The following is a 24,909-nucleotide window of genomic DNA, read 5'->3' on the forward strand; positions in this document are numbered from 1 at the left end:
CCTCTGACGCGCACATTTCGACCTCGCTCTCCTCCCACAGCTTCTCTTAAAGCCTGCTCTCCAGTCTACACTCTCACACAAGCAGTCATGTCCAGCGGATCGTTCTCTGCCGGAGCCGAGCGTCGCCGTTCGAGCGTTCGGTGAGCGCCGTTCCCGCTCTCATCGACCTCGCGCACGCGTCGTTCGCAGGCTGATGGTTGCACGAGGGCAGCCGCCCGTCCATCGCTGCGTCCCGTCTCGCCCCGCTCACGCACCACAAGAAGCCCGAGCCTGGCGCTCCCTTCGTGCGCCCGGCCCTCCTCGGTCTCCAGCTCGTCCGTCTTGCTTACCTCCTCTTGTGCTGCGCTCTGCGCCGGACAGAACCTCGTCTTTGTCGGCGCCGGCAACATCAACTTTGTGAGTCTGCGCTTTCTGAGTCGAGGTGCGACGGCACCGAGCAGGACATGGCAGACAACGCCGACGGCGCCTCGTCTGCCCCTGTCTTACGCCCGAGTCTCGTCTTATGTCGTACGACTCTCAGCGATGCTGACTAGCTCGAAACATCTCGCAGGGCAGTGATGAGGGTGTGTTGCCGTGCTGTGCGACGTCCGCTTCCCGAATCCATTGCTGACCTCCCTTCGTGTTCGCTTTGCACAGGACCCTGGGACCACTCTTTCCGCCTTGAAAACAGGGTGAGTTGATCGTGAGATCCGCAGAGAGAACACAGGCAGTCGCTGACGGCGTTTCGTGACAGCTCGGCCCGCGTCTCAAGGTCGTCGCCATCATCGACCCGGCCGAGGAGGTCGCCAAGCGCCGCCTTGATGTCAAGCGCTCCTCGTTCGTCGAGATGGCATACCGCAACACGCGCATCTGCCCCTCGCTCGACGACTTCGTCTCGACGATGAAGGACGACGAGCGCCCGCACGCCTTCATCGTCGGCTCGCCGGCCGCTTTCCGTGGCTCGACGCAGCAGGGTCGCGACTTCGAGCTCCAAGTGCTCAAGCACTTCCCGAAGAACACGCCGGCGGTGCGTCGGATTCATATTGCCTACTCCGTCTTCTCGAGCAGTTGCTCACGCCGCAAGTTTTGCGTCATTGCAGATGTTCATCGAGAAGCCCCTCTCGACCGACTCTGTCGAGCGTGCGCTCGATGTCGCCAAGCAGCTCGTCGCTTCGGGCGCCGTCGTCTCGGTCGGCTACTTCCTCCGCTACCTCCGCGTCGTGCAGAAGATGCGCCAGATCATCGAGGACAACGAGCTCGAGGTCATGGCGACCAACGCGCGGTACTACTGCTCGTACGCCAACATCGCCAAGCCGGCTTGGTGGATGAAGAGCAAGGACTGCGGTCCGAGTGCGTTCTCAGAACTTTCTCTCCACCGTGCCGAACTGTCCCTGACTTGTGGACGTCTCAAACAGTCGTCGAGCAGGGGACGCACTTCGTCGACCTCAGCAGGTACCTCATTCCGCGTCCTTGAATGTTGGACAACGACTGAACTAGCCCACTGCAGGTACTTTGGCGGCGATGTCGACATGGACTCGGTCCAGGCGCAAGCCCTCGAGTGGGACGAGCCCGCCGGCCAGCTTTCTAAGGTCCCCGTTGACGAGAACGCCATCGCCGAGGAGGACCGCATCCCGCGCGTGACGACCGCGTCGTGGAAGTACGAGAACGGCGGCGTTGGCACCCTCACTCACGCCCTGACGCTTCAGGGCTACAAGTACAACTGCGAGCTCGAGGTCATGTGCGTTCTCCTACTCTCAGCAGGGCGGGTTGGATTCGCACGAGACTAACGAGTGTCATGTCGACAGTGCCGACGGTTGGCTCCTCCGCCTCATCGACCCTTACAACGCGCCCGAGCTCCGCGTCCGTTCGCCCGACGGTGACGACGAGCACGTGTACAAGGTGAGGGTCCAATTCGCACTCGCTTGTCCTGCCTCTCGTGGGCTCGCAAGTATCGGGACTGCTGTCAATGCCTTCTCCGCTGACTGCTTTGATGCCCCACAGTTCGGCGATGACGACCCTTACGCGGGCGAGCTCAACCTCTTCCTCGACCAAGTCCCGGCTGCTGCGCCCGCGGGTGCGGCGGACGACAGCGCGCTCGCGGACGACGACGAGGACCCGACTGCGAGCCAGATCCTGTCGAGCTACGAGGACGCGTCCAAGACGTACGCGCTGACGTGGAAGATCCGCGACGTGTCCGAAGCCAACACGAGGCGCTTCAAGAAGTCTGAGAAGAAGTAGAAACGTCCTCGCACCCTCTCCCTCGGTGTGACCCTCTCCCTCTTTCAGTACATACACACTCGTAGTGCCCTCCTCCTCGACACTTCAAAAGAATGAAGACATCGGTTTCTCTGCCGAAAAAGGGGAGCCAAAGGTTGGCCAAAGGGGAGGGCAAGCTGGCAAGCTGCGATCGAGGTGGTTTCTTCTTTGCTTTGCTGGGCATCTTGTGCCTTTACGTACCAGCGAGTGACATGTCGCGTCTGCATTTGCTCTGCATGCAAGAACACCGAGAGAGAAAAGGACTTGACGCTGACACCGCGGGGTTTTGCGGGTCGGTGCGCCTTGCGCATGACGTTGCGGCGTCGCGTCTTCTCCTTCCTCTCGCTCCTCACCTTCAACTTCAACACATCTTTACAACCAGTGAGTACAGTGTAAGTGTCTTTACAGAGCCGCGGCTGACCAGTCTCGGACCCTCAGTGTCTTCCAGTCCGTCCGCGCTCCCTCGCTCACCTTCGCCAACTCTCCTCGCTCCTTCTCGCTCACCACCCTCCTTTGTGCGCAGACGCTGCTTCCGGTCTCGGCTCTGACAACAAGGCTCTCGGTGAGGGCTCGGTCGGCGGCCAGCAGTACTCGGGTAAGGGTGCCGACTCGCAGGCTGGCGGCCGCGAGAGCGGCGACTCCGAGTCGAGCATCAAAGGCGACACCGTGCGTTGCTGTCCAGCTGCTCTTTTGGCGAGATAGCCATGCGCGATGCCTCGTCCGCGTCCTCGACCCGAATTCGGGAGCTGACGTCCTCGTCTCGCGTGTGTACACCTCGTTCCCAATGCAGTCCTCGCAGCCGAGTGCGTTCAAGACTTTCCCCTCTTACTCGTCAAGCCCGTGCTGACCGTCCGACTTCTTGCCCTCCGCTCTTCCTCCTCGATCCCGCTCGTACGCACATCTTGCCGCCGAGCAGACGTCAACAACGAGTACCCGGCGAACGCAGACGCAGGCGCCAACGTCAAGACCGACTCGACGAGCGCCAAGTTCAGCGCCGAGGGCTCGAGTGAGGCGAGCTCGGCGACGCAGTAAGCGTGCGGCCGCGCCGACCCCGAAGCGACTTTCGACTCGACTGAGGAGGGGAGACGAATGTAGATAGATACCAAGGTCAATGCAAACACACCACGTGCATCATTCGCTGTGCGTCCGCAGAATGACAGGTACGGCGAGACGAGTAGACAGGGGCAGAAGAGTTGAGAAGGCTGGACGCTCGCTTCTCACGCGATTTCTGGCCATGGTTGAAACGGCTACCTCAGAGCACGGCAAGGGTCCCTTGCAGTGTGTGCTAATCGTCGTCATACAGCACCTCTCCCGCCTCGATCCCGCCCCTCCTCCGCCGCTCGTGCACTCTCCCATGGCGTTTCAGCTGGTCGCTCCGCCCGAACGCCTTGCCGCACCCAGGTTCGGGGCAGACGTATCGCCGCTCCGAGCCGTGCGTACGGATGTGCTTGGACAGGTTCGACGACTCGGCAAAGGCGGCGTTGCAGCCTGGATGAGGGCAGAGAAACGGGCGGTCGCCAGAGTGCGTGCCTGTAGTGGGAGGGATAAGCGGGTCAGCGAGACGTCGAGGGCTATCTTTGAGTGTCTTCAACGCACGCTTGTGGATCGTGAGGGCGGACGCGAGCGCGAACGCCTTTCCGCACCCGGGATGGTCGCACTCATACGGGCGCTCCTGCGTGTGCACGCGCATGTGCTGCGGTGGTGGGCGTCACGTCAGCAAACTGTCTGGATGTATCATAGTCGCATGGGGGCATCGCACCTGCGTGAGCGTGAGCGCCTCGGAAAACGTCTTGCCGCAAATGTCGCATCCGTACGGGCGGTCGCCTATGAGCGTCAAGCGAGGCCGTCAGTTCCGGATGGACACCAGCGAGAGGAGAGCATAGAAGAGCGCACCAGTGTGCATCTGTAGGTGTCGCATGACCTTCTGCCTCTGACGAAACACGCCCTTGTCGTCCCTCTCGTCGCGCCTCTTCTCCCATTTGTCCTCGTCGTCCGCGTCCTCGCCCTCGCCGCCCTCGGCGAAGCACGCACACGCCGTGCTGCGCTCGCACCCGTCCCACTCGCACGTGTATCGCGCCTTGCCCGCGCCAACGTGCGCCGTCGAGAGGTGCTCCATCAGCGCGGCAGTCGTCGGGAAGGTAAGCGCGCAATGCCGCCATTTGCACGCAAACGATTCGTCGGCGGTGGGCGGCGCGCTCGACGAGGCGGCGAGTACGGCGAGAAGCGCAGGTGCGGCTGAGGATGACGACGATGAGGAAGAAGCAATCGGCGAAGGCGGCGTCGCCGTGGTCGGCAGGAACGCAATCCCCCCTGCGCTCTCGGTCAATGGAGCCTGCTGCTGCTGAGGCGCGGGCGGGGGAGGCGGAGGCGTGCTCGTCGTGCTTGTCGTCCCGGCTCGCTTGCCCGCCGCTCTCGCTGCTGTCGCAGCCGAGATAGCCGAGGCGTGCGCGTGCGCGGCGCCGTACGGGTGCCGGTGGTGGTGCGGGTGCGAGTGACGGTGCGAGTGCGGGTGATGTGCGTGCGCGTGGGCGTGCGCGAGGCGGTGCGAGGTGCGGAGGGGCTGCTGTGTGGCAGGAGGAGCGGATGCGGCGGTGTAGGACGATGGGGGCGCGGGCGCGGAGGGACCGGCGGGAGGACCCGAAGCAGTCGAAGCTGACGGCAGGATGGTCGAGGCGGCGTTCGAGCCGTACATGTTCGAGAGCATCGACATGAGGGCGAGGCCTATTGGGTCGTTCGCCTGCGGCTGCTGCTGTTGTTGTTGCTGCTGGACAGCAGCCGTCTGCGCTTGCAGCAGCTGCAACATGAATGCGCGCTGCAGCGCCTGTTGCTGCTGCTCGAGCGTGACATTGGCCGGCGGCGCAAGGTGTGCGATGAGGACGTGGGCCGTGAGCGACTCGTGCGAGTCAAATCCGAAAGTGCAGTCTTGCCAGCCGCAGCGAAACGGCGTCGGATGACCCGTGATGCTAGTCGGGGGCACGCCACATGCGGGCAGACTCGCCGCGAGCGGCGAGGGGAAGGCGCTGATCGGTCCACCCGGCAGCGAGACAGGCGTCGATGGTGTGTACGCCGGAGTTGCCGAGATGCTCGGCTGCGAGATCGACGGCGTTTGCGACGGGAACTGCTGCTGTTGCTGCTGCTGCTGAGCAAAGATCTGCTGCCCCTGCTGCAGGAGCAGCGCCGCGTCCATCGGCTGCGGAAGCTGCTGGAGCTGCTGCAAGAGCGGCACGGTCGCAGCACTCGATGTCGTCGCTGGGAAAGGTAGGCCCGACATGGCCTGCGACAGGGCGAGCTGCTGCTGGACGTGCGGGTTGTGATGCGCATGCTGGTGCGTCTGCGCGCAGTGAATGTGCTGCGGCAGGTTGTGGTGCTTGGCGTGCGAGGCAGGGTCAAAAGTCGAGGCGTGCAGATCCGAATCGCAGCAGCAGCAATTCAGCTGCACGCGACAAGCGCATCGAACCGAGAAGGTCAGTCTGGCTCAGCCCTCGGCGCTTAAAAGGCGGGCGAGACATACGATGTCCTGGATAGTCTTTTCGTCGAGCCCGTGTAGCAGGCTCTCGAGGTTGTGCGCTGGCGGGAAGGACGGCGCCGCATGCGCGCCGATGACGCCGGGACCTTCGTGGTGCGTCGCCATGGTCGGCTGCGGCTGTGCGTGCGCGGCCTCGTCGGTCGTGATGAGGCCGAAACCGCCATCGACACACGAAGGGCAATCGTCGGTGGCGGTGGCAAGGGCCGGCACAGGCGAAGGGAAGCATCCCGGGTCGGAGCATGCGCTCTGCGCCGTTAACGCAGCGGTCCACGACAGAACCGGCGACGGCGCGGCCGAGCAGCATGCGTCGAGCGAGAAAGGTGCCTCGGCGTCGGTCGACGACGGGATCGGCGCCGGGAGGTGCTGCTCGGTTGCACACTGAGCGCAATCGTCAAGAAGGAGCATCTGCTCCCACGGCAGAGCCTCTTCGACCGCATTCGTCGCCGTGCCGGCGGACGCGTCGACGTTATCTCTCACGGGAGGGAGGACGGCATTCTTGGCCGCAGGCGAGAGGCACTCGGGCTCGTCGCAGCACCAGGCGAGGTGGGCCTTTGGAAGTGTAGGCGGCGAGCCGGCGCACTGCATGCAGTCTGGCGCGGCGGGCAGGTTTGACGCGGGATTGGCGGGGAATAGGGCGCTCGCGGGGAGGTTCAAGGCGAGGCTGCCCGTCGCAAAGGGCGGGAGAGCGGGAGGGCAGCACGCAAGACGAGCGTCGACGGCGGGGTCTGGGCAGTCTGTGCAGGCCTGATGGGCGCACTCGTCGCAGTCGTCGTCGTCAAGCTCGCCGGCGGGCGCGAGCTCGGCGGGCCTGGGCGGGGCCGAGTCGACGGTGCCCTCCATTTCTCGCGCGCAATCCAGCGAGAGAAGCGGGCGGTGGAGAGGGCCCGTTCGAGCGCGCACGAGACGCAATCGGGCGATCTGGACAGGCTAGTGAGCGTCCAGCAGCTCCCGGAAGCGGCACGGGCCGGGATGAGCGCGAGAGAAGCCGCAACCAGACTCGGAGGACGAGGACCGCTTGGTCGCCAGCCGGCGGCCCCCTGTCGCTCCCACTCGCCTCTCCTTCCTACTCGTCTCCCCTGCTGGAAAGACCGAAGGGGGACACTTCGGGAGCGTGAATGATTCTGACCTGCGCCTCTGCTGCGTTTCGGCCCATCACGCTCGGCGGCAGCCGTGCTGGGCACCGGTGAATTGCCGCTCTGGCCGGCTCGGTCCTCTCCCTTCTCGTGCAAAGCAAGCGACTGATTGCGGTGTGTGCTGTCGAGAATGGTCACACTCGCCACCCAGTCACAGCCCACCCGAGCTCCTCGGCGGCGACGGCGGGCAGCTCCTCCGCCCGAGCCGACCAACACGCTCATTGTCGTCGTCCCGCCGCGCCTGAACCCGCTCCTGCCGCTCTTCCACGCCCACTTTGCCACGTACGGCACCCTGCATGCGTGGACCCCGCTCGAGCGTTTCGGGCGCGTGGTCGCCGTGTACGACGATCCGCTCGAATGCACGCGCGCAAAGGCAGAGATGGACGGGTTCGTCTGGGAAGACGAGCACGAGAGAGGTGAAGAAGCGTACGTGCAGCTCTTTCCAGGGCTCTCATCGAGAGAGTGACCGCTGACCTCGCTTCGCACTCGGTCCTCGCGGCTCTCCCTCCTTCTCCTCACTCGCAATATGTAGTCCGCAGCCGTTGCGCGTATACTACGGCCCAACCTTTCCACTAGACCGCCTCGCGTACCTCCCGCGAGCCTCGACTTCGTCCGCACCCGCCTCGCCCGCAGCCGCACCTCCGCTGCTCGAGGTCCCGTCGTCGGGAAAAAACTTCCTCATCTCGCCGCCTGGCTCGCCGCCCGTCGGATGGGAGCAGATCGAGGAAGAGGCGCCCAACACGCAGGTGTGGCACCAGGACGACGAGCCGGGCGATGTCGACTTTGAAGAGCTGAAAAAGGCTGGCGGCGGCGCGGACGAAAAGTGGGCCGACGAGCTCGCGAGGGCGCTGCGCTTCCTCAGCGTCGACAGTGGAGGAGGTGTTGATGACGACGAGGACGCCGACGGCAACGGTCTCGCCGAGGAGCTCGAGGTTGAGCAACAGCTCGACGGGTCCGTCTCGACAACGCAGCTCGTACTTCCTCCCGCACCGCTTCCTGCGCTCGGCATTCCCGCTGTCGACTCGTTCGGTGCCGGATCAATGCACTACCGCCCGGCCGTGACCGTCTCGTCTCCTCCGCGCACGCCGCACGACGACTCGCCTGCTTCGCCCATCTCGACGGGCGCGACTCCACCTCCGGGCGCAAGCAAGATCACGTCGGTCAAGGCGACGATCGACTCGATGTTTGGGTCGTCGACGGCGGGTGCAGCTCGTATCACGCCGACTTCGCGCCCACCGTTGGCCTCGGACACCCCGTCGTCCTTCCTCGCCTGATCATCTCGTGAGCCCCTCCCCCTCTTCCGTCGCCTTGCCAGCGCACACCGCATCCGACACGATGCCTTATATTTATTGTCGCCGACTACAAACGGGACGGGTCGACGCTCTCTTTCCTTCCTCTCGGTGCTTCGCGCCAGGGGAAGGGAAGAGACTCCCCGCTCAAATCTGAAGACAGCTTCACATACCCTGATCCCTCTCCTTGCGCTGTGCCCTGGCAAGGCGGCCTGCAGTCTAGCGTGGCTGACGCTGACCCGTCACTTGCCTCGAACAGCTCGTTCCGTCGCGTCGACATTCTTCGCATGCTCGCATCCGCCTGCAACGCCCTTTGCATCCGTGAGTCGTGATTTTCCCCTCTGCACGCCAGCAGCCCGCCTCGTCCCCATCTTCGTTGTCGTCGTCTGCGTCGTCGACGCTTGACATGATGCAGAAACCTTCTCAGACCTGTACCGAAACATCCGTGCCCGTCTTCGGATGGGCACGCTCCTGACGGACAAACGAATATTGCCTTTTTTTGGCTGATCCCCTCGACGACGACGACGACGACGACCCGTGATGGCGATGCAATGGGGCCTCCTGCTAAGACACCAGCGGGACAGTCGCTGACACTTGCGCATATCGCACCTCGCCTCGCGCAGTCATTTACGCTCAAACGCATCTGCATCGCCAACCCACTTGTCGTTCCCAATTCCTTCTAAGCATGCATGCCATTCACCGTGAGTTTCGTCTGCCCGTCCTCGCAACCGCTTTCGACGCCCGCGACTTCGCCTCTCCTTCACGTGATGAACCCAATCTCAGACCTGTACCGAGCTGCTCTCTCTGCGGAGGAAGCACAGGCGGACAAACCGATTATTGCCTTTTTTTCTCTGATCCTTTCGACGCGGCGCTACTTTAGTGCAGAGCCCGGTCACGCGCACATGCACACGCTTGGGAAGTCCATGACTGACGCTGCTCTCGCCGTTGCACAGCTTCCTCTGTACCCATCCCTCACCGTAGATCCCGCATGTTCTTCCTCGCATTGCACCTTCTCGACCGCTGTCTTTCTCTTGTCCGATGCGACGCCATGCAAGTTCGGCTGCGTAGGCGGAAAACAGTCACAGCCAGTCACTGCGCCCGCACAACCTGCCACGCCGCAACGATGCGCTCAACTTTGCGTTCAGCGGCAGCGGGATCGCCGCTGCCGGTCTCGGGGATTCTCGGTCTCCGACCCTCCTCATTCCCGCCCGCAGCCAACCCGCAGCGCTTCATCAGGTTGCATCAGGCCCTTCATTTCCTGTCCGAAATGCAAGCGCGCTCATCGCAGTTCTGTCGCTTCTCGGAGGACCTCGATTCAACCTCGCTTAGCCTGACTTAGCTAAGCACGCTTGGACGGGCGTGGGAGGTCCCGAGGCGTCTCCGCGTATGGCGATCAGCAGGCTTTGGCGGGACTGGGGAAGAGAAGCAGGAGGAAGTCGCCGTTTGCCCGGGCGAAGCCAGGTCCGGTGAGAGACCTTCTTCGCAGTGCGAGGCGATCGATTACGCGCGCGAGCGGCGCCGCGCGAGCGGCTTCGGAGACGTGAGCAGGAGCGTGCGCGTCAAGAAGCATAGCGCAGCTGGAACCCGGCTGGAGACTGCACGAAAGAGTGCAGGCGCCGGCGGACGACGAGCGAGAGCGAGGTCGAGGTCGTTGCTCGCGCGCGACCCTTGCCCTCTTGGGCAGGTGCCTCTATTGCTTGCGGGGTTCTATTTGCCCCGCTCGGGCAGCTGCACACAGTGATCGAGACTCTCCGTGTCCCCTTCGAGCTGCAGGCTGCTGCTGAATCCGGCCATGTGTCCTCGCTCCCTCGTCTCGAGGAACCCGTCCCGTGCTTTCTCTCGCCACCGCTGCTTCCGGTCGAGCTGCCTGGCTCCGTCGTGAACACCGTCGACATCTCTCTCCCTCCTTCCTCGACCTCTCCCGACTGGCAGCACCCTCCGCCTCCCTTCTAGCGCCTCACGCTAGTCTATCGTAGCGGTGCTCTCGCTCGCGGCTCTGTGTTCTTCGTCCACTGTGCACTCGAGCACACCCTCTGCCTTTCCTCCCAGCACCCTCATCGCATAAGCCCACAATGGCCACTCTCGCCCCGCCGTCGCCAACCAAGGGTGCTTCGACCATCAACGAGAAGCACCGCAACCTCCAGGTGCCACGCCCGGTGCCCGCGTCGTCGCGCCCGGTCAAGCACGCCAACCAGCTCCCGCTGCTTAACCTCGTCAAGGTGCCTTTCCGCGTCTGTTCGCCGCCCAAGGCTACGGGCATGGTCGGGTCGGTCCGCTCGCTCAAGGCGACGCCGCTCACCGACGTGCGCCTCGCCGACGTGATTGCGAACAAGCATCTTTCGCCGCTCTCGCTCAAGGATTTTGAGGTGCGTCGCGAGCCTGCGGCGATGTCAACAGGCACGCGAATTGACCTTCTCTTCCGCCCGCGCGCAGGGCTACCTCGTCTTCAAGGAGTACTCGGCTGAGAACCTCTACTTCATTCTCTGGCTCAATGAGTACGAGAAGGAGTACCAGGCCTACCTCGCCGACCCGTCGATCCCGAAGAACGCGCCCGTCCAGTCGCTCTCGACCGACCCGCTCGCGCCGCGCACGGCGTCGCACCTCCCGGAGTACCTTGCCGAGTCGCTCCGCCGTGGTCTCGACGTCTTCTTCGCGCCCGACGGCCCGCTCGAGCTCAACCTCCCGCGTGCGACGCGCGACAAGATCCTCGTCGAGGCGGGCCAGTCGGGCGACCCGAAGGACTTTGCCGAGGCGCGCGACATCATTGAGCACTCGCTCAACCGCTCGCTCGCGCAGCACAGCAAGACGTGCACCGCCAACGCCGGCCCGCGTCGCCTCGCCTTTTGCTTCTGCCTCGGTCTCTCCGTCTTCCTCCTCGGTCTCGTCCCGCCGTTCATTGCCATCTTGTGCGTTCTTCCGCCACTCGAAGATCCGTGACAGTGCCTGAGTCTCTTCGTCCGCAGTGGTGGCTATGCGCGCGGCTGGCGTGTGTTCGGTCTGCCGTTCATCTGCTTTGGCACGGCCGTCATGGTCATGGCTCTCAACCGCATCTGCGGCGTCATCTGGCTCCTCGGCGAAGACCGCCAGCTCCTGCCGTGGGAGCTCGCCTCGCCGACGGTGACGTCCGGCTCGATCGTGCCCATCCCCTGCCCGACCACCCCGTCGGCGTCCTCCTCGTGGGACGAAGAATCGTCGTACGGCGCCGACGACAAGTCGCCCGAGCCGTCGTTCAGCACGCAGACGAGTGCGAACCCCTTCCCGTGGGAGAAGCAGGACGCGACGTCGGACAACGCCTCGTCGGCCGGTGCGCCCGCGTCGCACACGGTCGACTTCCACCCCTCGTCGGCCTCGAGCCGCCCGCCGTCGTACCGCTCGGCGGGCAAGAGCTCGCGCGGCGTCGTGCCCGACTCGGCGCCCGTCTGGGGCCCGGTCACGAGCGTCTTCTCGCCCGACGTTGCGCGCGCCCAGTGGCGCCTCGCCGTGTACGCGCTCGGCGTCGGCGTCATCGCGCTCTGCACGGTCGGCGCGGCGCTGATGGCGGTCCCGAATGCGTGATTGCGTCCTGCCCAGACGCGCGACCCGCGCTTCCATCCCCTCGGTGATCGCTTCCGCTCCAGGTTGTGCACTCCCTTCCTCGTCCCCTTACTTATTAGTGCTCTCCCTGTACTTGTTCTCAATCAGTACCATCTATATTCGGTTCCTCTGGCCAGGAGACTCTGCAACTCGGGTTAATGCGCTTCACGATGCTCCGAGCGAGAGATCTCCAGCTATGCACTCCGTCGGAAGATGGGGGACTCGTGGGTATCATTCCATCTGGGTATGTCGCTACTCGCTGATGCTGAGAAGGGCGCTTCTCACGAAACATCGTATTCATTCTCGCGCCTCTTCTGCTTCTCGAGGCGGGCGACCTGCGCTTCTGCCTCGCCGAGGATCTCGTCCCACGAGACGAAGAGCTCCGACATGGTGCTGATCTGTTACCAGCAGTACAGATCATATAAGCCACCGAAGCGGGAAATCAGGCGTCTGAAGAGGAAAATTCAAGCGCACGTAGTCGTTGTACCCCTGGAGAAGTGCAGTTGTCCGCTGCTCGAGCGACGCGTATCCTTTTGCCACAGGCTTCACCTTGGTCGCTACTTCATCGAGCGTAGGCCTGAGCGCCTCGTGGTCTGCACAAGCGAGATGCATTCGAGTAAGCCGCCGCTCCGGAAGACAGTGTCGCAGTAAGTGAGCGAGTGTGGGCGCCGCACCTGCAAGCTGTCCCGCGCCGACGACACCGCGTTCGTCGAGCACGGCGAGTTCGCGCAGGTCGCGCTCGAGGGTGCGCAGATCGTGTTCTGCCTCGAGGACGAGGGCGAGCTTCGAAGCGGAAGAGGAGGGCGCGTCGGGTTCGGACGGGGCAGCCGGGATTACAGGTGTGAGGAGGGGCGAGTTGAGCTCGTCTGCGGGAGGGAACAGACCGAGTGAGCGGGAGGTGGGGAGGCTCGCGAGACAGACGAGGGGGGGACAAACAGTTCTGGACAAAGCGGCGGACGGCGTCTGTGCCCCCCTGCGGCGCCTCGAGTGCCTGCTGCAGTGCCTCGTGGATGTGAGCGACCCGGCGGGCGAGCGATGCGGGCGACGAGTTGGGCGAGGACAAGTGAGGCGGTGCTCGGAGGAGCGTCTCGAGGAAGCGGATGCGGAGGTCTAGCGCGAGCGTCGGTGAGATCTGTCGAGGCTCTCGTGCTGGTTGCACTGCTTCAGACGCTGCCATGGTGCGTGCGAGGGCGAGAGGACGCGGTGCCCCTCCTCGTCGTCGGCGGCTGTGGTGCTTGCCGTCAGGCTTGTCGTGCGTCTGCGCGTGCGTGCAAGGTTCCGATCGCTGCACGTTCCAGAACGACACGCTGCAGTGCCCTGTTCCACGCAGCCCGCAGCCCACGCGGCGCTGGCCCGGGCCCGACAGCCTCGCGTGCGCGCCATCTCTCCCGCTCCGCGCGACCGCCTGCTCGCCGTCTCGCTCGACTCTGCAGGTCACTGCGCGCGCCATCCGCTCGTTGGGTACTCATTGTCCAGGCTGGCCGAACTGCTTTCGCCAACGGCCGTGGCTCGCTGCTGCCCCTCCCGCTCCGTCTCTGCCCCTTGCTCTCGCTCTCTCCCTCTCCTCCAGCTGCAGCCTCTCTTGCTCGCGCGCTCGCTTGGCTGCCGGTTCAGTCTTCGCTCGAAGCGCAACTTCCCACTCTACACCCAGGCTGGACCTGTCCCTCGTGCACGGCTGCTGAGCATCCCTGCCCCCGTCCGCCTTCGCCTTTCCTCCTCCTACTCTCGGCCGGTCCGACCCCCCTTTACCGCACAACATGGTCGCCCTTACCGTTCTCACCGCTCTCATCGCCGCTCTCGCCGCGAGCGACTCGGCTTACGCCCGTCCGGCCGTCTTCAACGCCAAGCGCGCCGTGCCCGACCGCGCAACTCCCGCCGCGACCCTCTCGCCTCCGCCCTTTCCCGCCGTCCCGACCGGCGCCTCAGCTCCGACCGCGGACCAACTAATCGCCCTCGCCCAGGGCAGCGCCACTTACGACGACTTTCTCGCGCTTCTCGGGGTACACCCCGACCTCGACAAGCGGCAATGGGGCGCCTCGGGCGACCTGAACGCGCTCGAGCTCTGGGAGCAGGTCCTCTCGTACCGCGCGACGGCCGCGCCCGAGCCGACCGTCGGCCTCGGGCCGGGGCAGCTTGCGCGGCAGAGCCTCGTCTCAGCGCGCTATGCCAGCCTGAGCCGCGCCGCGATGGCCTTCTCCGAGAGCAGCGTGTCGTCGTCGAGGGCGGCGGCGGAGGCAACGAGGACGACGAGCAACGCGCAGGCGACTCCGACGTGCGCGCTCACGGCCGACTGTGCGAACGACGTGCCCGACTTCGCAAACCGGTACTGCGACGACGGCACTTGCAGCTGGCGTGCGTTTGACTCTCTCGTTCGTAAGCAGAAGTATGATTGACGCGCTTGTTCCGAATAGGCTGCCGCACGGGCTACACGCAGTCGGGCTCGACTTGCGTTCCAGCATCCTCGTCTGCACCGTCGAGCACGACCACGACGAGGGCTACCACCACGACAACAACTACGAGCGCGACGGCCACGCCGACCTGGTATGCAGTCTGCTCTGTCACGGCAGACTGCACCAACGCCGGCAGGATCCCGGACTTTGCGAACCGCTTTTGCGACAACGGCAGCTGCAGCTGGCGTGCGTGCCTCCCTACTTCAAGCAGATCTCCACGAGACTGACCTGTCGTTTCGCTGACACAGGCTGCCGCACTGGCTACTCGAGCACCGGGACCGGCTGTGTTGCCGAGTTGTCCAGCACGACCACAACGACGCAGGCGCCGACTACGACCACGACGAGCGCGGCGCCGACGAGCACGACGTGCGCCGTCACGGCCGACTGCACTAACTCGGTCCCGGACTTTGCGAACCGCTACTGCGATAACGGCGTCTGCTCTTTCCGTGCGTGCCTCCTGCGATGCTCTCGCATGCTTTCTACTGACTCGAAAGATGTCAACAGGCTGCCGCAGCGGATACACACAGTCCGGCTCGAGCTGCGTCTTGTCGGCTACTACCACAACCTCGGCCGCACCTGCCGCGACCCAGACCTGCGCTCTCACTGCGGATTGCACGAACACGATTCCTGACAACGCAAACCGCTACTGCGACGACGGCGTTTGCTCTTTCCGTGTGTACCCTCTACAACGATTTTGCATGCTTCTCACTGACGAAGAGACCTCACAGGCTGCCGCAGCGGGTATGCGCAGGCTGACTCGAGCTGCGTCTCGACGGCTACTACCACGACCTCGGCCGCACCTGCCGCGACCCAGACCTGCGCTCTCACCGCCGACTGCACTAACACGGTCCCCGCCAATGCGAACCGCTACTGCGATGACGGCGTCTGCAGCTTCCGTGAGTTGACCTTCCTCGCCGACTCAACCCAAGCCTGATCTTCTCCCGCTCGCGCAGGCTGTCGCTCGGGCTACACCGCTTCCGGCTCAATCTGCGTCGGCGCCGTCGGCTCGGCCACCCGCACCTCCAGCAACGCCGCCTCAACCAACACTGCGCTCTCCTGGGCCGAGCAGACGACCTTCTCGACGCTCGACGAGTTCAAGTCCGACGTGATCACGAACGGCCGCTTCGGCTGGGGCGAGACTCAGGGCAACGTCGCCGTTGTCGGCAGCGGCGTACCTGCAGAGCGCTGGACGGGCGGCACGCAGGGCGACAGCGGGTCGGCGCTCCAAGTTGCGTTCCCTGCTGGATCGAGGAATCCGAGCGCGAGCCCGGTCGGCGGTATGGGCTTCTACACCTCGCAGAGTGCGTCCTCTCCATACGCTCCTCTGTCTGCAGCTGTACTGACGCATTCCTCCTCAAACGCACAGTCGACGTGTCGCAGGCCAACAACGTCTCGTTCAGCTACTCGGTCTTCTTCGAGGAGGGCTTCAACTTCGTCAAGGGCGGCAAGCTTCCCGGCTTGTACGGCGGTCGCACGGCATGCTCGGGCGGCTCGACGGCCGAGACATGCTTCTCGGCGCGCCTCATGTGGCGCACCAACGGCATGGGCGAGCTGTACCTCTACGCGCCGCGCGAGAAGCAGGTCGACGCGCTGTGCACGCTCGGCCCGCTCAGCTACTGCAACTCGGTGTACGGGATGAGCATCGGGCGCGGGAGCTGGACGTTCAAGACGGGCGAGTGGACCGACATTCGCCAGGACATCTGGCTCAACACGCCCGGTCAGCCCGACGGCGGGTTCAACATCTGGTGCGTTGGCTCGTGCTCTCTCTGTGGCTTCGTCTCGGTCGCTGACTTGCCTGCACGCCCGTCGTCAACAGGGTCAACAACGAGCTTGTCCTCTCGTCGTCGTCGGTCTACTACCGCAACTCGGAGACCGGCATGATCGGCAACGGCACCGCCGGCAACGACACGATGGTCCTCATCGACTACGACTCGATCCCCGACTCGATCACGATTCCGAACGGCGGCTTCAAGACGTACCCGAACACGTCGGCGCCAGTCGAGAGCGGCGTCTTCCAGCCAAGCTATGTCACCAAGGTTGTGCGGCCTACGGCGACCGCGTCGTACGCCGACGACGCAACCTCGCTACCGTACGACTGGGAGGTCCGCCGCCGCAACCGCGAGCGGAGGAGCGTCGTCCCTCTCGGCGGTCCAACGACGATCGTCGCGCAGGCTCAGCCGAAACCGACTGCCGCGGTCCCGCTCGAGAAGCGGCAGACGTTCACGCCCGTGCCTGGGTTCTTAGGCGCTATGGCGCAGACGTTCTTTGGCGGTTCATCGGTCGACTACGTGCGTTTCCGTCCCTCTCTGGCTTCGCTCTCCCGTGATCTCGTTGCTGATTTGGCATTCCGCGACGACACAGAACTCGCCGACGCTGCAGTACACCTACTTCCGCGGGTTCGGGCTGCGCATTAACCCGTAGAACATCCTCCTCGCTCGCCGATAGGGTACACGCGCCCCACGCACTTGTTAGACTAGCACGGACCTCGCGGAGACGCTTTTGTTGTGATTCTGTCCATGCCTCCTGCCTGTCTTTGTGATGAGCAGTGCCTCGCGAGGATGGGGAGCAAGTTGAGAAGGCCGAGCGAGCTTCCTGTAAAGCGCAGGAGAAATGCGGCGTTGCTTGCTGGCAACATGCAAGCGACTCAACGAGGATCAAAAGACTTTTCAAGGGGACGACTGGATGTGGGAAAAAAAGGGGTAGTGGGAAGGATGAGACCGTGGCGACAGAAGTTGCAGCGTCTCAAGAACTCAACGAGCTGCCGGCGTGAAGGCGACGATGCGCGCCGCACGCGCAAGCTGTCAAGAGATCAAGAGAGTGAAATTCCGACTTCGGATTGTCAGAACGAGCAACGGACCTGGGCGGCTGCGTCCTGCGAGGCAGCTGTGGTCAATCTTGTCGGCGTGCACACTCACAGAGAGATAGAGCGCACCTGCAGAGCCTCGCGCAGCATGCCGCAGAGATTCACGAGCCGGTCCCTCAGCTCGTCTCGAGTCGGCTCGCGACGATGCGCTTCGAGATACTGCGATGATCCGCGGCCGAGCTGCTGCATAGCGGCGGCAAGCCACCTTGCCAGGTTTTCCACGCGATTCTCGGCGAGGTAATGCCTCCAAGCCGCGAGAATCGCTTGACCCTTGTTCGCGTGCAGCATGGCGACGGCGGCGAGGCAGACGCTTCGCTTGAAGTGGGCTGCGCCGTGATCGGCTACGTGTGAGTTCTCCTGGGCAAATATGGCCGCCGCAAAATGGATGATGCGAAAGGGTCCGGCCCAGGCGAGCTTTTGCTCCTCGGGAATGTCGTAGGCGAGCTGAAGCTGCTCGATCACCACCGCGCCCGGCGTCAGGAAATTGTCTTGATCGATGACGTGATCCATGAGGTTCGGATCTATGTCCGTGCACAGTACACGGAGGTGGTACTCGGTTGGTCGCGCTTCGGGCATGAGGTCGCGCGACGCTTGTGCGACGAAGGGGTCAGCCTGCGTCAAAGCACGGCTCGTTAGAACGTTGTCAAGGCGACGCCGCATAACATGAGCAGTACGTGCCATGAAGGGGCCTTCGGGACAGTCCTGGATGTGCTCGTTTTCCGTCGGAAGCCGGTGCCTGCGCCCGCCCGCAACGAGCGCCAAGGCAGCCTGCAGGCGCGACACTGCATCGGCAGGGCAGTACTGAGGCGAGACGTGGATTGTGAGAGGCTAGAGATAGGACGTCAGCAAGGGGCCAGTATCACTCGGGAGCTGAGCTGGACACATTGTCGAGTGCCACGACTGGCATGTTGCCGATCCTGGTCTCGACCTCGAGTGTCCTGCCTTCCTTTCTGCGATGAATTGCATGACGGAGCAAAGCGACGTAGCCTGCGAGAGGGTCATCAGCGAGACCGTATACATCGGGACGCGTGGGTACACCTACCTCCTGGCGGACACAAACTTCCGTCCGTGAAATGTAGCAACGGAGAGACGACATTATGGTCCATCACCACGACAGCCTCACGAGGACGATAGTAGGGTTGCGCCATGATCGCGCAAAGACCACCGAGCAGTATAAGCGGGTGCAGAGAAGAAGACTGGAAAAGGACGGAAGCGGAATGCCACGGACGCCCGACGATTCGGAGTTTCCGCCAAGTTGTCTCCTAGCCAGCAATCGATACGGCAAGTGCGACGTCGAGAATCCAGCCAGGACCTGCTTCCAATTCGACAAGAATGGGTGAGAGCGCGCGCGAGCGGACCTCATAGCGCGCGTCTGCAGCCGGGCGCTTGTGCGCCGCGCAGCACAGCACTGAAAACCTGAGCAAGCAGCTGACTTGCACAGGCAAAGGCCAGCGCTTGGGCCAGCGATGCACCGCCACAGAGGAGAGATCTGCGGACTTGCCGGCGTAGGCGGTCGCAGAGAAAGGAGGCGATTAGGGAACTTTCGTCGAGCTTTGATCGGGCTCATTCGCCTTGCTCAGCGAGGCAGATTAGCGAGCCTGCCTCAGTGCGTTGGTCTAGGTGGGGTATTGTTTCGCTACCGAAGTCAGGGAATGTGCCGCACAATCTTCGCAAGACTGCACGTCGCCGCACGAGAGCGTACCACGCCACCGCATGCGGTACTACGACTTTACGTCACGACTGTGTGTGTACGCTGCGTTGGCGGGCAGCCGTGCACCTCGAAGTAAGCGGCGACGAAGCGGTCTGCCACCAGGAGAGGGAGACAGGGAGCGGAGTCTGAGCGTGAAGCGGCGCGAGCAGCTCCTGCCTCGCAACAGGTTCTCACCTCGGAGCAGCACGGCTCACTGTGGACGGGCAGCAGATCAGCAGAAGTCGGCGCGAAGTTGACCTTTTGGCGCGCGACAGGTCGCGACGCGCCGACGAAGACGCGCCTCCTCTGCCCGCGAACCAACTGCTCGCTGCTCGTGCGCTCGCTCGAGACTGCTGACACCTTGCGGCAAAGCATGGCCTCGTCCGATTCGGGCGCATCAGACCGCTCGTCGTCGTCCGCCCCCGACCGCGAAGACGCTGGCTCGTCACGCGCCGACAGGGCGTCCGCAGGTCGCAGGAAGAGCGGGAGGGCGCGCAAGGAAATCCAGCGACTCGATCGTACGTCTATGGGCTTACCCGACCTCTCGCACGACGCGTTACGATGGTATGCGGCGCTGTCGGGCCGCGAGGCGATGCAGACGGGAGGTGGGGCGGGTGGGCTGCACTCCCGTGCAACGGCTGCGCGCGCCTGGCCTAAGCGTGCACAGTGTCGCAGGAACCTCGAGATGCTTGAATAGAACAAGCGCTGACCATTGCACCCGCTTTCTCGCCTGCGCGCTCGTCCATCCTCTCGACGCCCGACACCTCGCCTCGCAGCCTCTTCCGCCAAAGCAAAAGCTGCAGCATTCTCTGGCTCCTCCGACGACGATGATGACGACGACGACTCGGCCGACGAGGAGTTCAAGGTCCCCACCTCCATCAAGACCGGCTCGCGCAAGCGCGCTCCGGCCGGCACCTCCGCTGGTGCGACGTCGCGCACGAGGAAGCCTCGTGCGGCTGGTACGGGAGCAAGGAAGCCCGCCGGGGCAGGGCCAAGGAGGAAGAAGGCGGATGCAGATGGCGAGGAGGATGGCTCGCCAGCAGCCGCAAAGGCGGGCAAGGACTTCAAGATTGAGGACAACAACGAGCTGTTCAGTACGTAGACTTCTGCCTCATTGCGCTGCCGCGTCTGAGGATGCGCCACTCGCGTAGATTGCGCTGACCTTGTATTTCGTCCTCCCGCTTGCCATCATTTAGATGCCGTCAAGAACCCCAACACGGCGCTGCAGCAGACGGCCGAGGATTGGATCGAGTCGTACAAGGAGAGCTCGGGTCCCGCCATGTCGGAGCTTGTCAACTTTGTCCTTCGTGTGCGTTTGCTCCTGTGTCGTGGAAGCGGGCTTCACTGATTCCGTCTCGGCGCGCAGTGCTGCGGTTGCAACGCTGTCGTAGACGAACACCAGGCTGAGGACGAAAATGGCATCGTCGAAAACCTCAAGGACATCGTCGACGAGTTCAAGCGGGTGCGTTCAAACGGTCCATGCGATGCGCCCCATGTCCCGCAAGCACCAAGTTGTTAGCTAATACACGCACAATGTCTCGACCATCTCCAGGAGGCCGACCTGGCATACCCGCTCATGAGCAAGTCCAAGGCGTACAAGAAGTTCCGTCCGTCGCTCGCCCAGTTCCTGCAGAAGCTCCTCGTCGCCTCGGCCGACGACCTCCTCTTCTCGACCTCGTTCAACGAGCATTTCTCTGCTTGGGTGCACGCGTTGTCTTCCTCGCAGATCCGCGCGCTTCGGCACACCGCGACGGTCATCTCGCTCCTGTGCGTCAATGCGCTCTCGACGCTGCACGTTCAAGTGCGCAAGGAGCACGCGCAGGCCGTTCGTGCCAAGGAGGCAGAGGAGAAGAAGAGCCGCAAGGACAAGGCGCGCTTGCGCGACATGGAGCGCCAGGTCAAGGAGGCGCACGAGCGGCTCGAGGCGGTCGAGGGGTTCATGGAGGAGAGCTACACTTCGTGCGTACCCGTCCCTCGCAAATTTGCATGTCGAGCATTTTATTAGGAGATCGTACTGACTGTGCATCGTGCGACACAGCGTCTTCGTCAACCGCTACCGCGACGCCGACTCGGTCATCCGCGCCGAGTGTATCAGCGCGCTCGGCTCGTGGATGAAGCTCGACCCGGACTACTGGATCGACGGGGACTACCTGCGCTACATCGGCTGGGTGCTCTCCGACGAGGTGCGTCACAGAGTCGGGACTGTCTGCTAGCGACGAGGATCCTCTGCAGCGAGCTGACTCTCGAAATTCGCGCGCGCGCAGTCTAAGGAGGCCCGTCGCGAATCCGTTCGCGCCCTCTTCTCGCTGTATCAAAAGGACGCCTACCTCGGCAAGCTGCACCATTTCACCGATCGCTTCAAGCAGCAGCTCGTCGACATGGCGGTTGGCGAGCACGATCTCCCGGTGCGCATCCAGGCGCTCCAGGTCGTGCGGCAGATCGACGCGCACGGCCTGCTCGAGGACGACAAGCAGCGCGACGAGATCGCCCTCCTCGTCTTCGAGAAGGAGCGCCGTGTCCGCTTCGCCGCTGCCGACTTCTTCAAGGGCCTCGTCGACGAGCAGGTCGACGAGCGCAAGGGCGAGCTGGACCTCGCTGATGGCGCCGCACGCGGTAAGAAGGTCAAGGAGCAGGAGCGCGCCCTCGCCACCGCCGTGGAGTACAAGGTCCTCGCCGAGCTGCTCGTCAAGTACGGTCGCATGCTCGATGGCGGCGCGGCTGGCCCGGACAGCGCCGAAGACGAGGAGGACGACTCGCAGCGCCGCTCGCAGGCGAGCGCTTCCGACGAGCTCAGCGCGGGCGACCTCGTGCCCGACCGCGCCGGAGCCGATGCTGACGGCGCTGAAGCCGATACGCGCGCAAGCGTCCCGCGTGGACGGGTTGCATTCGCAGTCGAGGCACTGTGGGACTCGGTCGACGCGCTGCGCGACTGGGAGGGGATGCTCGAGTACGTCTTGCGGGACCACTCGGGTCGCGCGGTGGGCGAGGAGGGCGCCGCAGCGAACGGCAAGGCGAAGGCGAAGGGCAAGGGGCGGGCTGCCAAGGGGCGCGGGAAGAAGGGCGCGCAGGCGAATGGGACGGAGGAGGACGAGGCGGAAGGGGAGGGGAAGGCCGACGACGAAGTGGACCAGCTGCCTGAGGAGTTGCGGCTGTCGGAGGACGAGGAGACCCTCTTCATCGAGGTCCTCGTTGCATGCTTGACCCGCATCACTGTTGCGACGGCTACGACCAAGAAGGTGCGGGTTGTACGCGTTCATCCAGCCCATCCGCTTGCTCACTTTTGACGAATCGCAGGGCAAGGAGCAGGAAGACGAGACGCACGCCGACGTCAGCCGCGCAGTTATCGAGGCGCTGCCGAAGCTCTTCTCCAAGAACCAAACCTTCCCGACGCGCATCGTCGACATCCTTGCCATCCCGCGCCTCATCTCGCTCGACCAGTACCTCGACCTGCAGCAAGTCTCGGCATTCGAGGCCCTCTGGGACGATGTGACGAAGCAGTTCCTCAAGCACACGCAGGCCAACCTTCTCGACGAAGCTGCTCGCACGCTCGTCCACTTCCTCGCCGCGCAAACCCTTTCGGCCACGAACACGGCGAAGCTCGGCGAGCTCGAGGAGTCGCTCGTCGCGACGCTGCGCGAGACGGCGGGCGAGGACGTCGAGGGCGCTTCGTACGGCGAGGACGAGCTGCACGCGCTAACGGCGTGCGTAGCGCGTCTCGAGAAGCTTGCGAGGGTCCGCAATATCTCGGCGTGCCTCGAGGACACCGACGGTGGCAAGGCCAAGACTGCGCTCGACATCCTCGAGGAGATCGTCAACCGTGGGCGGCTGGGCTACAAGGAGGAGGCGGCCGTATGTTGCGCCTGGCACACACCTCGGTGGTCATCAAACTAATGTGTCGGATCCACAGATGGTCGAACACGCTATCCAAGTCCTCGGCACACACCTCGTATGGCAGCTGCAAGCTGTCGCTGTCGAGACGGTCCAGGCCGAGACGGCCGACTTGCCCGCCATCATCTCGGTCTCGGAGCGGCGACGAAGCCTGCTGGACAAGCTTGAAGAGTATGCCGTTGGGAACGAGACGAATGCGGCTGAGGGCGTCAAGCAGGTTGTACGTCCTGTCCCAAACTCCCTGAGTGCTGCGCGGCTCTGACGCACTATTGCAGTCTCTCGCCTTCCTACTCGACATTCACACCATCTCGCGCCAGCTCACCTCGCCTCAATTCGACCCGTCCAAGCTGCTCGACGACCTCAAGCTCGTTGCGAACGAGCAGCTGCAGGCGCGATGTGCCGGCTACATCGAAGCCGAGCTCGAGCGCTACGCCGAAGTACTCGCCGACGAGGCGGATGAGGAGAAGGACGAGACGCAGCGCGAGGCCGACTCGGAGGACGCAGACAGCGGGAGCGAGACTGAGACGGAGGGGAGGAGCCAGTCGCAGCGCGGCAAGAAGGGCAAGGGCAAGAAGAAGGCGCCGGCGAAGAAGGGCAAGAAGGCTGCGCCGAAGAAGCAGGACAAGCGCAGGCGCAAGACGGCCGCCCAGATCCGATGTACGGAGCGACTCCTCGTCCCGGGTATATGCGACTTGCTGACCGTAGTTGAGCCTGCAGCCGACAACGCGAAGCAGCAGGCGCGGCTGCTCGCCGCACAGCGCTTCGAGCGCATGCTCGCGCCGTTCGTCCGCGCCATACACTGCGGCGCCCTCGACCTGCAGCACAGCGCCGTTCTGCTCAAGCACTGGGGACGTCTTGGACCGGCATGCGACGAGCAGGCCAAGCTCCTCATGCACGATCTGCGCGACGAGGGCAACTACGGCTCGGCCAGCGACACTGTTGCCGCGATCGTCGTCGACGCGCTCAAGGGCGCTTGTGAGCTGTACATCGACGCTCCCGACACGCCTTCCGTCTCGGAGGAGCCGCTCGTCTCCCTCGGCCGTCACCTCGTCTCGGTCGTCATCGTCCGCGGCGCACATCTCGCCGTTGTCGATGCGCTCCCGGCCGAGGATCACCTTCGCATCCACCTCGACGCGCTCAAGTGGATCGTTCAGAAGCTTTCGCAATTCGAGGACAACAAGCGCAAGGACGACCGCAACCGTGCTCTCTCGTTCTTCAAGGCACTTGCGTACCTTCTCTTGAGTCTCGATGGTCGCAGCGCGCTCAAGATGTGCGTCTCCGATGTTCCACTGCCTTCTGCCGTCCTGTCCGCTGATAAAGCATCGCGCGCCCGCACCTGCAGCAAGACGACGCTCGACTCGCTCCTTGACGAGCACCACCTCGAGGTGCCGGAAACGAGCAAGACGTGGGACCCTGTGCGCGCGTACCAGCGCCGCCTCATCACCGTCATGTCGAAGGATCCCGCCATCCAAAAGGCAGCCAAGACGGACCGCGGCGCCGCCGGCAAGAAGAAGGCGCCGGCGAGAAAGGGCAAGGCCAAGTCAACGTCGGACGTCGAGGACGAGGACGAGCTCGAGGACGACGAGATGCAGGTCGATGCCGAGGACGACGACGAGACACCCGACTCGTCCGCGCCCCAGCAGCGGACGGGCTCGAAGCGTCGCGCGGCGGCGCCGCCTCAGCCGAGTCTCGAGCTGTACGGCTCGCAGGCGCAGCGCCCGCCCGCTTCGACCGCAGACGAGTCGGGCTCGCCGAGCAAGCGTCGCCGGGTGGAGGGGCCTGCCGACGAACCTGCCGACGAGGACGACGGCGACGACGCGGTCGACGCACTCCTCGCTGGCACGCAGGTTGACGACCAGCCTGCGGCCGAGTCGGGCGACATCAGCCTTGACCTCGGACTCGGCGACGCGAGTTCGCCCGCGCCCTCGTCTTCAGCGCAGAAGAAGCGTGCGCGCGCCGGGGACGACGAGCTCGAGACGGGCGACCTCGGCGAGACGCAGGCGCAGCCCGCCGGTGCCGACGAGGATGAGCGGCCCGAATTCGAGCGCGACGAGTCGGTCGCGTCCGAACTGAGCCTGTCGGATTTCCAGAAGAAGAGGCGCAGGCTGTAGTGACTGTCCAAGTGTTGCTTTGTTGTTGATGTGGACCGTCCGTCATTCGTGCTTTGAGGCGCCTGTCGATTCTGTCGAAAGCTTCGTCCCGATTTAAGCCGCCTCTCCCATCGTGCGCGCCGGTCGGGACTGTATGCGGACGGAACACACA

The 24,909-nt window shown here is 64.1% G+C and overlaps 9 protein-coding genes across 9 annotated transcripts; 6 read left to right on the forward strand and 3 right to left on the reverse strand.

Annotated features, from left to right (window-relative positions):
• Nucleotides 1-87: 87 nt before the first annotated feature.
• JCM10292_006447 (Gfo/Idh/MocA family oxidoreductase) lies at nt 88-2,217 on the forward strand (the record flags this gene model as incomplete). The annotated part of the gene is made up of 11 exons (XM_076649510.1): nt 88-140; nt 212-284; nt 361-396; nt 551-563; nt 637-671; nt 734-1,006; nt 1,080-1,329; nt 1,395-1,431; nt 1,487-1,717; nt 1,785-1,878; nt 1,981-2,217. The coding sequence occupies 11 exons, from the start codon at nt 88-90 to the stop codon at nt 2,215-2,217; spliced, it is 1,332 nt and encodes a 443-aa protein (XP_076504891.1).
• A 327-nt stretch (nt 2,218-2,544) lies between these two features.
• Nucleotides 2,545-3,267, forward strand: JCM10292_006448 (uncharacterized protein; the record flags this gene model as incomplete). The annotated part of the gene is made up of 5 exons (XM_076649511.1): nt 2,545-2,616; nt 2,674-2,686; nt 2,759-2,901; nt 3,026-3,038; nt 3,152-3,267. 5 exons carry the CDS (start codon nt 2,545-2,547, stop codon nt 3,265-3,267), a joined length of 357 nt encoding a protein of 118 aa, XP_076504892.1.
• Nucleotides 3,268-3,520: 253 nt separating this feature from the next.
• On the reverse strand, nt 3,521-6,601 carry JCM10292_006449 (uncharacterized protein; the record flags this gene model as incomplete). The annotated part of the gene is made up of 5 exons (XM_076649512.1): nt 3,521-3,765; nt 3,832-3,928; nt 3,995-4,059; nt 4,129-5,668; nt 5,747-6,601. 5 exons carry the CDS (start codon nt 6,599-6,601, stop codon nt 3,521-3,523), a joined length of 2,802 nt encoding a protein of 933 aa, XP_076504893.1.
• Nucleotides 6,602-7,024: 423 nt separating this feature from the next.
• JCM10292_006450 (uncharacterized protein) lies at nt 7,025-8,168 on the forward strand (the record flags this gene model as incomplete). The annotated part of the gene is made up of 2 exons (XM_076649513.1): nt 7,025-7,320; nt 7,427-8,168. 2 exons carry the CDS (start codon nt 7,025-7,027, stop codon nt 8,166-8,168), a joined length of 1,038 nt encoding a protein of 345 aa, XP_076504894.1.
• Nucleotides 8,169-10,255: 2,087 nt separating this feature from the next.
• Nucleotides 10,256-11,738, forward strand: JCM10292_006451 (uncharacterized protein; the record flags this gene model as incomplete). The annotated part of the gene is made up of 3 exons (XM_076649514.1): nt 10,256-10,549; nt 10,617-11,089; nt 11,147-11,738. 3 exons carry the CDS (start codon nt 10,256-10,258, stop codon nt 11,736-11,738), a joined length of 1,359 nt encoding a protein of 452 aa, XP_076504895.1.
• Nucleotides 11,739-12,037: 299 nt separating this feature from the next.
• On the reverse strand, nt 12,038-12,933 carry JCM10292_006452 (uncharacterized protein; the record flags this gene model as incomplete). The annotated part of the gene is made up of 4 exons (XM_076649515.1): nt 12,038-12,154; nt 12,231-12,349; nt 12,431-12,622; nt 12,693-12,933. The coding sequence occupies 4 exons, from the start codon at nt 12,931-12,933 to the stop codon at nt 12,038-12,040; spliced, it is 669 nt and encodes a 222-aa protein (XP_076504896.1).
• Nucleotides 12,934-13,513: 580 nt separating this feature from the next.
• Nucleotides 13,514-16,627, forward strand: JCM10292_006453 (uncharacterized protein; the record flags this gene model as incomplete). Its single annotated transcript, XM_076649516.1, has 8 exons — nt 13,514-14,108; nt 14,168-14,392; nt 14,455-14,652; nt 14,935-15,102; nt 15,160-15,507; nt 15,573-15,951; nt 16,023-16,494; nt 16,568-16,627. The coding sequence occupies 8 exons, from the start codon at nt 13,514-13,516 to the stop codon at nt 16,625-16,627; spliced, it is 2,445 nt and encodes an 814-aa protein (XP_076504897.1).
• A 329-nt stretch (nt 16,628-16,956) lies between these two features.
• JCM10292_006454 (uncharacterized protein) lies at nt 16,957-17,645 on the reverse strand (the record flags this gene model as incomplete). Its single annotated transcript, XM_076649517.1, has 3 exons — nt 16,957-17,004; nt 17,064-17,078; nt 17,139-17,645. 3 exons carry the CDS (start codon nt 17,643-17,645, stop codon nt 16,957-16,959), a joined length of 570 nt encoding a protein of 189 aa, XP_076504898.1.
• A 1,487-nt stretch (nt 17,646-19,132) lies between these two features.
• On the forward strand, nt 19,133-24,758 carry IRR1 (cohesin subunit IRR1; the record flags this gene model as incomplete). Its single annotated transcript, XM_076649518.1, has 12 exons — nt 19,133-19,277; nt 19,536-19,853; nt 19,956-20,068; nt 20,126-20,221; nt 20,312-20,718; nt 20,798-20,942; nt 21,024-21,995; nt 22,054-22,608; nt 22,667-22,867; nt 22,923-23,304; nt 23,365-23,917; nt 23,990-24,758. The coding sequence occupies 12 exons, from the start codon at nt 19,133-19,135 to the stop codon at nt 24,756-24,758; spliced, it is 4,656 nt and encodes a 1,551-aa protein (XP_076504899.1).
• Nucleotides 24,759-24,909: the final 151 nt, after the last annotated feature.

Source organism: Rhodotorula paludigena (assembly GCF_050403205.1).
Source record: "Rhodotorula paludigena JCM10292 DNA, Rt_paludigena_JCM10292v1_ctg25, whole genome shotgun sequence".
Lineage (NCBI taxonomy): Eukaryota > Fungi > Basidiomycota > Microbotryomycetes > Sporidiobolales > Sporidiobolaceae > Rhodotorula > Rhodotorula paludigena.